Genomic DNA, 12,262 nt, shown 5'->3' with positions numbered 1-12,262 from the left:
TCTTTATCTTCCATTTTAATCTTTTATTATGTTCTCACTGGCCTTTTTAAAACATAATTTTTCAGTTTCGTAGATACTCTATATTTCCAAATTTTGACTGTCTGCCAGAAACGATAAGATTTCGAACAAGACTATCCATCTTTCTCCCTATCCAGCAATCTATCATTCTTACTTTCTATCCATCTATCTATATCAATGTGTATATTTAACTACCTTTGCATATATAATTAACTAATCTACCAATCTGTCTATCTATCCATCAATATATATATCTGATCTTCTATCTTTCTAGCATTCTAGCCATAAATCTGTCAATCTATCCATGTATGCATTTATCTATCCGTTTATTTATCTATATTACTATCTAACCATATATGAATCTACCCATCCATTTATCTATCTCTTCCTTAACCCTCCTAGCTTCGTGTTTTAATTCTTAGTAAAATAAATATTTGAATTATTTATTACTAAGATAAAAGAGATGAAGAGGGGGAGAAAGAGGAAGAAAGATAGGGTGGAGGGGACAAGAGATGGAGAGAGATTATAAATAGAATATAGCTTCTTCTTATATCCTAAAGTAAGGATTATAGAATGATTATGGTTATCTCGAGCAGATATTTTGAAACTTTGAAATTTCAATTTAATTGAAAAATAAATAAGTCTAAGTCCTAATTTATTGGTAAGTACGTTCCCCCAGAGGGACGGGATTGAATGTGGTGAAAGGGTTGGATGGGGTGTAGTCATATTAGCCAGCTGGAAGAAACATTTTATTACAGTAGGCGAAAATCTGGGGCAATATTCATGTAATTATTTATATATTGTTATCAAAATAAAATATTATGAAAATCTCTATTTTATCCCTATATATTTGAATGTCCCCACTGTTAAACTTGTGATATGATGTTGCATGCTTTATATATCATCACAGAATATTTAATACTGTCAGAACATTGACAACATCTCAACAAAAACTTACAATATATCAAATATACAAGGATGACAAAATCCATAAAAGTGAAGCTCTGATACGGTAAGTCAAACGAACATTATCAATTGTAGATTATCAGAACTTAATAAGCAGAATATAAATTTATGGGTCGAAAAAAAAAGTGTAAGAAAATTTGTTGCAAAACTGTTTATACTATTTTAGGGCATACCTACTTTTTTAGGACTTTATTATAGAGAGGCTTCGCTTATATCATTGTACCTTTTTGTAATATGATTCAGTATTCCAAAAATCAGATAAATATGATGATTACATCACATAAAAAAATTGTCACAAAGGTTAAATATCAACTTTTTAAAACGGACTTTCTGGTAAAGAATATACTAAATAAATTCTTCATTTCTAGGAAGCTTTATAATCATCCCGGGCTGATTTAATCTTTTAATGTTGATTGTTGCTTAACTATTAAAGGACCATAACGCTACCTTAACATAAATAACGTTAATCTAATATCCCAGCTTAAACTAACTTAAGCTTTCTTATTATCGTATTAGGTAGTTGTTTGGGGGCAAAATGTGCATAAAACTGATTTTTAATTATTTTTCTTTCTTTCTGATTTGTCAGTGTATAAGCTATCGAAATAAGTTCTTATGCAGACAAATTGCTAAATAAATTATGTTCATATGCATGGATAAATAGTTTTTATTTAATAACGAAATTTTATTAAATCATTAAACACACAAAACTTAACTTCCCTATAAGCCTTCAACTATGTATGAAACGGAGACAATTTTAGTAACGAAATACACGATTGTAAAATACATACGTGGATATTATAACAAGGAAAAAATTGTCGTCAAATTATGTTGCTAACATGAACATCTTTTAATGGTAACTTTTTTCTAACAGTAGGAAGGATGGGATAAAGAGAGTGGATGAGGGACCATTTTTTAGTCAACTACAAGTTTCACTTTATTAGAGTACATGATAATCTGGTGTAAGATTCAAGTAATAATAAATCCATTAATAAAGAGATATTTGAGAATTGTTGATGTTTGTTTCTTCTCATTCATTTTTTACTTTTCTCTACTGTCCCTTTTTAAATCTGAACGTATTTAATGTCCCTTTTTAGCTGATACTCTTTTCTAACCACTTTGTATTTTGACTTTTTTTTACACTTTTAGTTGTGATCATTAGTCATTAAAGCTTTGCTTAGTCTAAGATTATAATAACAGTTCTTTATTGTTAAATAAATAATGCATGCGGTTCCCCTTAAGAGCCTAGCGAGGACAGAACCCTAAACCTTTTTTGTATAAAATTTTAAAAAAGGGGGTAGTTTTTTTCCTTATGCCTAATCCCTGCAGGGTACCCTAACCCTACGGGGCTACCCATGAACCAATATCAATTAACCTGACCTAAAGTAAATGTAATCAACAATAAACAAACACACGACCCCCTCCCCCTTATTTTGATTTATTTCAAAATAAGGGAGAAAGGAACTGTGCTCGACTAAGCACTTTAAGGGAAACTGCCAAATAATATATTTCAAGATAATGTTATTATCAAATTTTCATCTTTAGTTCTTGTTTTAAAAAATACTTTCCAACTAATTTTCACTGCACATTATAAACTTTATCACTCTGTATAAATACATAATTTAATTTCGTATATGAAGAAGTAACAGAAAGCATTTATATTTTTATTTATTTACTCTACAAATCTAATTTAAAAACCACTTGTTCAACTTACAAACTGCAGAATACAATCATTATTTATTTTAATACTTATTTAGGTTTAAAAGATTCAGATTGTTAGGTTAAAATCAAAAACTTTTTAAGAGTTCAATCCTTAATAACAACAAAAGATAACAATAAACTATAGTAAGAAAATATATAATAAATTTTTAAAAGATAATTGCTTGACTTCCGTGAGGCAACCACATGGTAAACCAACTGAATTGAGAAGGATTAAAAATACTCGTCGGCTCCGTGGAGTAATAATAGAGGACGCTAAACCCTTCCTCTCCCCCCCCCCCTTTCCTAGTACAACAGAGACACTCAGAGCCAAGTAACGGAGAAATTTAAATAGGGGAGAATAGATTCTGGGAGTAACTCCAAAGGGAGGACCATATTCCTTTATATTTGACCCTTGTTTTGGAAGATAAAGGTTGCTTCCGATCATAATAATAATAATAACACTTTGTGTGTGTGTGTGAGACTGTGTGTGTAGACACACTCTGAGTCATCAATCATTTATATACTTTATATTTTCATGTATAACAAAATGTGTGAATCAAGCCGGGTGATTATTATAAAACTTTATTGCTTATTTATGTAAAATGTATGTGTGTACTAACTATTGGCTATCTATAATACAAAGTAGAATGATGTCTGTCCGTCTGTCCGTCCGTCCGTCCGTCTGAAGCTTAAGATCTCGGTAACCACTGAACTGATTGGATTCTACTCTTCAGGGTATACACCTATCAGTCCTGTGGTGGTTTTAAGCTATTTTCTTGGGGGGTGGGACACCCCAAACCCCCCTAAAAATGCAAATTTCCCCCCCAAAAAAAAAATTTTTGTATTGTTTCCTAATTTTCATGTTTTTTAAGTTTTTATATAATTTTATATATGTTTTAAATTTTTTATTTCTTTTTATATTTTTTTATGCTTTTTTATACCTACTTTTTTATATTTTTATTTTTTTTTCTTCTTTTTAAATTTCTTTTCTTCTTTTAAACTTTGTTTTTTCAAATTCAAAAAGATTGTGAAACCTTCCTTCTCCTGTAGGGGCGAAGCCCCAAAAAGGCTAATGGCAAAGAAATTTTTAAAAACATTAAAAAAGAGAAAAAATTTGAAGGGTTTAGAAAATATAAATAAATATAAACAGTTATAACAAGTTATAAAATGTTATAAAGAGTTATAAAAAGTTATAAAATACAGAAAATATCTAAAAAAAATGTAAAAAAAAAAAAAATTTAAATTCTCTCCTGAACCTTTAGGGAAAAAGCCCCTAGAGGCTAGGGGCGAAGCCGCTAGTGTACTTTAAAGAAGTAAATTTAAATTAGCTAAAAAAAAGCTGGCAGGAGTCGTTTGATATTTCCTGGAGACCTGGAGGATCAATGATCATGGCTTAGTTGATCATACCTGGAACTTAAAGTTGACTGAACACATTTTTTACTTCTATGATATTAGTTTTGTTTAAGTTCTAAATAATGTGCTCTGTACTTGGATGACCCTGCCAGGTTTGCTGGTATCATGTATCCGTCATGAGAGAGATATTAAGAATTTTAACCCTGAGTTATGTATTAATCACCGAATTTAAATGTCAGTTTTATAGCCCTCACACTTTCACAGTTTTACACACTTAGAAACTGAAAAAGAAAAAATGGAGGATTGGTTTTATTTGCGCCTCCCCCGCCCCTCTTGCCCCGATTTTTCAGGGTTAAAAAGGATATTTATTGTAAAACCAGATTGATGATATGGATGGATGGTTGGGAGTTTTGGACTACTGGTTCTTGGCGTGGCTGCTGCCGATGATGGAGTTGCTGCTGGTCGGTACTGTAGATCCACGGCGCAGACGTGACAAGTGTACGGTCCTTAAGTTCTCCTAGAAACCTGTAGGGGCGTATACACTAGTAATGATTAAAGTAAAATGACCATAAAATGTATGAAAGCAAATGCAAAGATGGTCCAAATTTTTCTTTTCATATTTAGTTGAATAAAAAGTTTGATAAAAAGTGATGGATAAGAAATATAAAGATGTCTAATTGATGTAAGAAGATTCAATTATATAGCAAGGTTTCTATTTTCATTTCAGTTTTATTTAACGGTCGTTAAAGATAAGATTTTTATAATTAAAGCTCTATAATCGTTAGTATCCTTTTGTATGCCTGGCTTTTTGTTGTTGATGCTAGTTTTATCTATTATAACAACTTAAATAATTATAAAAGAAGATACGCGAAATCGCTAGAGTGAGCGGTCAACTTTCCGTTTTCTTTCTAATGGATGGCCTCATATTAAGCTTAAGATTTCAAACAGCTTTGCTATTAATGTGCGTGATCCTCCTTGTTTAGATTAATTTCTTATTGTAATTCAAATGTTTCAAGTAAGGTTTAAAAAAAAAAAATGTTTATTGCGCCACTGACCTAATCATCCAATCACTGATGTCTCTTGTTTTTGCGGGTTATTAGATGTTAAAAAATATTGTGCATTCCCCCAAAGTGCCAAGCGAGCACTAAAACCGCCCCCTCTCCTCTTTTTATTAAATAAATTGAAAACAAGGTGTGTTAGTTTTTTCCATTGCGGGAGGCCTACACATGCGGTGCTCTACCCATGCGGGGCTACCCTGTACCCCATATAACCTACCCTAACGAGAACAAACCCCGTCCCTTATTTACAACAAAAAGAGAGGCAGGGTGGTTCTGTGCTCGACAAGCCACTTTCAGGGTCACCGCCAAAAATTTTGAATAACAAATCGGAAAAACACAAAAATATTATCTTGACCTTAAATTTCAGGTATTTTTTCTAACAAATATATATCCCCCAAAGAGGGAATTATGTCAGAAATATAGTTATTATTTTAAATGAATGGAATATAAAATATTGATTTAATTTTGTTTTCTTGGTTTGATATTTTTTCAACCTTTTTTAGTGATTTTAAATTATTAGTAAATGTTTTTGTTTAGTCGCGATTTGTATATCAGCCCACCCGAGCTGATTTTTAAATAAGCGGTTGCCAAGCCCCGAGTCTTGAATGTTTTGATTAAAAACAGAGCAAAAATAACCAAGTTAATTAAATATACGTTTGTGGTTTTTTTCTTTTTTTGATTTCTTTTTTATCTTTAATTTGTATATCATTATATGTTATCTAATCATTGTACTTTTATAAATAAAACGGCACTTTTTAGAACAATTATAGTAAAAACATATATTAAAGATAAGCAACCTAGGGATCAAAAGAGATTAGACAATGGCCGATAAATTGATGTACATCGCCAATGATGATACAAAAATTACCCCTTCTCTAGATTTAAATTAGTGATTGAAACGTTTAGACACTCAATTTAATAAAACAACCAATCAAATTCAGTTAAAGTTCCCAAAGTTGTTAAGCCAAAGGATAAGAAAACGTTACTATAAAACTTTGGGGTCTACTGTGATAAAAAAAAGCACATTATCCCCTACTTCTTGTTAGCAACTCCAATCAAAAAAAGTAGAGCTTGGCACCTATGCTTTTTTAATTCAGGTGTAGCTGAAAAAGAATAGTTTGGCGGCTGTATTACATGCATTTTTTCACGTACTGTCTGCCAATTAGCACAAAGGAACGAGTGGCTAAAAAAATATTTTTTACGCGTCCCTTGAAAAAAAAATCCTTATAAAATGTAAGCGTATTAACAAACTAAATTATCTTTATTTACAAATATAACATAATAATAAATAAAATTAACACTAAAACGAAATTTAAGGTAAAATGCAAATGACTAGAAAGGACTAGAATTAATAATTGATAACAAAAATAGGTCAAATTTAAATACATCAATTCAAATTATTTTTTTTTTCTGCTATTGTGCATTAAAATGGCAGCTTATTTACAACAAAAAAAAGTATTGAGACACAAAAATAGTTTTTAAACTAAACTTGATAACTCATAATGAATGTAAAACTATTCAACTATTTTTAAATAAACTATTTCTAAGTTTTCTAAACTAAAATCTAACAATTGATTAAACTTTGCACATTTACTTACAAATGTTAGCTTCTCAAGTGGGACAATAAAATTATATTTAACTTTAATCAAACTTTTACTTAAACTATTTGTAAATTTTTCTCTTGATTTAAACTTTATTTAAAGATTGGCTAATTCTTGACAACAAAAAAACTTAAAATTAAACAATAACTTTGTCTTTGGAATAAATCAAACAAAGCCAATTTAGGAATAAATCGTCAAAAAAAATTTTCGACGATAAAAAAAATAATATAACTTGGGAATATAATATAGTATTTTTAAAAAGATAGGGTTTATTATTCTGTAGCTGCCGCGACTGCTTTCAAAGCCACCTCCGCAAGGTTTGTGCCTTGGCTTTCCTGAATAAAAAATAACAGCATAAAGAGCAGAATAGTTATTTATCGCATCTTATTATAGACAACTTTCCGTGGATATTAAAATGAAAATTTATAAGATTACAATTAATTTTGTTCGTCCTAGGGGCCTAAGGTCTGGGCTAACAAAACAAGTATTAATTTTATGTATTATATTTTAGTATTTGTGGAAAATTGTCTTTATTGCAATTCTGTATATGATTTATCAGTATGGCTGAGAACTAGTTCTAATCCAGCGGATATTAATCGGTTTCGAAGCCATACTGGAAAGATAATTAAAATATTTATCATTCTTAATATATATCAATCTAAATTTGCTATATATTTGCTACTTTTCAGAAACAATATCTTTAAATTATCAATATAGTTGATAACCCAGAAGCCATATGAAGCACAGTAACACAGTATTAAGGATAGTCATGTCGGTCTAACTGTTCAAAAGATCTTTCGGCACACACAAATATACAGATAGGCATACCCTAACTTTTAGTAGGAAAGACAAACAAACATCGTAATACTTAGTTTATAAAATAATATAATTGAATATTAATGGATTTATTATTACTTGGATATTTAACCAGATAATCATGTACTCTAATACAGCTTGCTGAAAAAGCGACCCCCCCCCCTCAATCTACCCGCATTTACCCTTCACCTCCTACTGGATGAACGAACTAACCAATAAGTAATATCCATGTTAGCAACATAAATTGACGACAATTCTTCCCCTGTCATAATATCCACACGTATATTCTATATTTATTTGTATCATACCATGAGTTTCATGAGAATGGAAGTGACGCCACTCGGATCCCAAGGACAGGTTCCTCTGAAGTATGCATTGCACTGTTCCTGTACAGCCTCTGCGCTGCTCAACTTCTGCTTCTCGATGTTCTCCAGCATGCCTGCCTGCACAGGTCCAAGGAATGTTTTCACAACAGGGTTACTAAAATATCAAATAATAAGAAAAAAGAGTAGTTAAACACAAATTTTAAAATATATAATTTAGGTCTAGTTTTTATCTAGAATATATGCAATTTAAAATTTCAATCTTTCCGTGGATTTCATTAAATTATTTTTCACACCTGCTATCAACGATATACAACACAAATCTTTAATCTACACTCCACTATTTCCGTCTGTCTATCTGTTCAGCTCCTAACATCTACTTGACTGTTCTTCTTACTTTAATATTGAAGAGCTTCACAACTTACGGATGTTATCATCAATGTTTTAATATAATTTTATAATTTTTATGCTTTCTGATCTAAATATCTAACCGTCTATGTTTAACTTTTTTATTGCAGTAAATTTGTGGTAATAAATAAATTTGTTGGATAAGAGTTTGGGTCGTTATTCTAATGGCCAGAGTAAATTGTTCTGTGAGATGGGCTGGAACATAATTATTTCAAATATATCTTTTTCCTTTTCTTTTATAAGTATATTTTCGTTGTATTAATGTTCATGATCTTTTTTGTGTTTGTGTTGGGGGTGGGAGGTGGGGGGGGGGGGGGGGTTGAATTTCCACTTCTCACTTAAAATCATTTTTTACTATTTGAATTTTCAACATTTAAGATACAGTCACAGAAACTTTTAAAATTTAATTATTCATGCAATAATTTCAAATAAAGTCTGGAAAATCCTGTATTTGAAATACAGTTTAACATTTAGTAATATTTAGTAATAGTCTGTGCTAACTCGCGGCATTAGCGTGCCTGGTCCACAACGCGTCATACTAGAAACGTTATAAATTGTACTTACTGCTACTAAGTCATGCACGTGAAACTAATAATTAGAGTGAGGAGAATGCTTTGGCCTTTAAAACAGACGCAACCCATTACCATAAACATTTAGCACTTCCAGACAATGGGCGTGCGATCTAAAGGTTGGTTGTCTGTTGTATTATATCAAGCGGATGATGCTCTGGCTTCTCTAGATGATCACTTGAAAACGAAGGAGAATCCTTCCCCAACGAGGTAATTGAATAGGTAATAGTCTGTGCCAGGAAAAATATCCTAAACTTGGTACAGAGTGGTACATACCTGTAGGCAGATTTAGGAATAGTCTGTGCCAGGAAATTATACTTTACTTGGTACAGAGTGGAACATACCTGTAGGCAGATTTAGAAATAGTCTGTGCCAGGAAATTATACTTTACTTGGTACAGAGTGGAACATACCTGTAGGCAGATTTAGAAATAGTCTGTTCCAGGAAGTTATCCTTTACTTGGTACAGAGTGGAACATACCTGTAGGCAGATTTAGAAATAGTCTGTGCCAGGAAGTTATCTTCATCAACTTGGTAAAGAGAAGAACAGATATGCTTAGCTACACATCCACGGGAGTCAATATTGAATTCCTAAAATAAATAGTATCAAATAGACAAAAAATTATTGGACTTTGCACTTTGAATCAGTTTCAAACCCTTGTAATTGTTTTTAAGTTGTCGGAAGCATCATTCTTTTAATTTCAATAATTAATTCTTCCCTTCAATTATTTATACAGAAAAACAAGAAAAATAAAGTAAATTAACCTGGAGTGCTTTATCCACAGTGTTAGCGAGAGCAACCATGCCACCAGCTTCGTCATCACCTAGAGGCAACACAACGTTAGGCAGTACATATGATTTCTAAATCATTTTGTATTCAAGGATTCAAGGACGTCCAAGCTTTTAATTTTTTGGGGGAAGACAAATAAGGATGTGAGTCAATTTGGAGGGTGGGGGGTAAATAGCGCTCAGAGCTCTCTGAAAATTTCCAAAAATTTTACCCCGGGGCTACATTGTTGGGCCTTTCCTCTCAATATTTCAAAAAAATAAAACAAAATTTTGTAGGTTCAAACCGCTTCCTAACTTAAGACGGAGAAAATAGTATCTTCTTTTGTCATTAAAACCAATATGATCTGTAGAGTTGCTTTTCATCTTAAATATTTGAAAAGTTTTTGAGAATTAAATGTGTATACTTTTACAAAAGAAATGTTCCGTGAAAATGCTTTTATTTGTCTGGTTTAAAAGCTTCTGTTAAAAACGGTAAATTCTCTTTTAAGATATGCTTTTCTAGTTTTTTCCCTTGACAATACACTTTTCTCTTCTTGAGTTCTATTCAAATTTTCACATTAAAAGAGGAATGTATTGACCTATAAACAGGTGCAACTCATTACTATCCAAACATTAACAGTCAGGCCAAATTCGTACAATAATATGGTTGGTTGTCTGATATAGAAAGAAGTGTATTACATCTACTATAAGATCTTGCTCTATTCTAGAAACCGAGAAACAAATCAGATTTATGATGGATAAATAACGTACTATTTTTCTATTAAAATATTCAAAATCAATATTGCAATGCATGAGAATTGGGGGAGGAATTATTTGTCGTCTATATTTAATAAAAATTTAAATTCCTAAATACAAAAGTAATAGGATGTCCCTCTATCTACCTGTCTGACTGTCTGTCAGTAAAGTTTTATATTGGTCCTAAGAAGGGGCAAGACATAGGAGAAAAGTTGGTGCTTGCTTACATGTGAAGACCGGAGCACCGAAACCCCCCCCCCCCCCGCTTAGTTTTGACAAAAATCAAAAATAAGGGGGGGGTAGTTTTTTAACCCCCCGCTTAATTGTGACAAAAATCAAAAATAAGGGGGGGGTAGTTTTTAACCCCCCCCTTAATTTTGAAGAAAATCAAAAATAAGGGGGGGGTAGTTTTTTCACTGTACAACACGCCAGAAAGTTGAGTGAGGTAAATCAAGAAAATCCAGTATACCAGAGGGGAAACCTTATTACAGGGATATTCATGTTTTGGGGCATAATTTCCTTATTTATTGACTTTGGCCAGTAAAAGGTTTTAATTTTGCGCAAAATTAAAACCTTTTACTGGCCAAAGTCAATAAATAAGGAAATTATGCCCCAAAACATGAATATCCCTGTAATAAGGTTTCCCCTCTGGTATACTGGATTTACTTGATTTACCTCACTCAACTTTCTGGCGTGTGTACAGTGAAAAAACTACCCCCCCCCTTATTTTTGATTTTCTTCAAAATTAAGGGGGGGGTTAAGTCTTTGCCTTGCTGAGCTTTTTTCCTCCTTGCCGTTGTCCAGACATTAAATAACTACCCCCCCCCCTTATTTTTGATTTTTGTCAAAACTAAGCGGGGGGGGGGGGGTTTTCGGTGCTCCAGTCTACCACATGTAAGCAAGTACCGAAAAGTTACTGTGAAAATTTGAAGAAACTCCCCTTAAGAGGCGTTGCCACGACAGGGACTATACCCCAATATATTATAGAACCCTATTAAAATAATGTGCACGCCTCTGTTAGTATCTACAGGAAGTTAGCACGGAGCCAAATGTTGCCATCATTCCTTGGGATAAACATTAGTTTCAAACTCAAACAGTACAGACCTCTTGTCTGTATGTAGCAAGTTAAAATAGTGTAAATTAATTCTATACATGAAGTTGTAAGGTTTTTTCTGTCCTTTAAGATCTCGCTAGACACTGAACTAATACTCATAACAATTCTACATAATGAAGAAGCATCACATAAGTTCTAGGATGATTTTGGGTTAAATTATTTCCAAATTGAAGTATGATTATCTAAGTGATACTTCAGATCTCCTAAATGGCTGATAATATTTTTTTTAATTTGAAAACCTTTAATACTTTATGATATCAAAATAAAACCAAAACTTACTTCTTCCCCAGTTAAAGGAAGACAGGTTGATTCCAGTCAGCCAATAGATTGCCTGAAATAAAGATTGTAAATTGAAAAATTGTACAGCGATAAACACAAACTTAAACGCTTTATATCCATGTTATTATGTAATTTTGTTAAGATATATTAAAGGCTTAAAGCTTGTATTTACAAAAAGAACGCGACAAGCTAAATAAAAAGAACACTTACTCTTATACAGCGGCTGCGATGCCTAATCTAACAAACCTCTAATTAAGAGTGGTAAACATAGAAAAAAATATCAAGAAATTAGGCATATCAGATATTAGGAAATTAAAAGATTATTTGATGTGCTGTCTTTTTTAAAAATATTTTTTATATCTACAAGCAGTAATTATTTTCAACAAAGCAAATAAAATTTGATCTAAATTTTAACTTTTAATTTCAAATTTGTGCTACTAAATTTGAATCATTTTTGCAAAGAAAGAAAAAAGGAACCTAGCCCTATATCTATCTCTATTAATCTATGTAATTACGTAATAAATCTGTGAAATAAT

General features: G+C 31.9%; 1 protein-coding gene across 2 annotated transcripts in view; it reads right to left on the bottom strand.

Annotated features, from left to right (window-relative positions):
• Positions 1-6,335: 6,335 nt before the first annotated feature.
• LOC145317188 (uncharacterized) overlaps positions 6,336-12,262 on the bottom strand; it is a 35,854-nt gene continuing 29,927 nt past the window's right edge. For both annotated transcript variants that reach the window (XM_080158141.1, XM_080158142.1), the window contains exons 13-17: positions 11,727-11,778; positions 9,575-9,633; positions 9,291-9,400; positions 7,819-7,990; positions 6,336-7,029 (exon numbers count right to left, since the gene is read on the bottom strand). In XM_080158141.1, coding sequence (XP_080014267.1) covers positions 6,967-7,029; positions 7,819-7,990; positions 9,291-9,400; positions 9,575-9,633; positions 11,727-11,778 — 456 coding nt within the window. In that variant the 3' untranslated portion in view covers positions 6,336-6,966. The remainder of the gene's footprint in view (positions 7,030-7,818; positions 7,991-9,290; positions 9,401-9,574; positions 9,634-11,726; positions 11,779-12,262) is intronic.

Source organism: Acartia tonsa, chromosome 4 (assembly GCF_053477335.1).
Source record: "Acartia tonsa isolate MP-2025a chromosome 4, ASM5347733v1, whole genome shotgun sequence".
In the NCBI taxonomy this organism is placed as follows: Eukaryota; Metazoa; Arthropoda; class Copepoda; order Calanoida; family Acartiidae; genus Acartia; species Acartia tonsa.
Note: the sequence above shows the minus strand (reverse complement) of the source record. Positions and strands in the feature narration are given on the sequence as shown.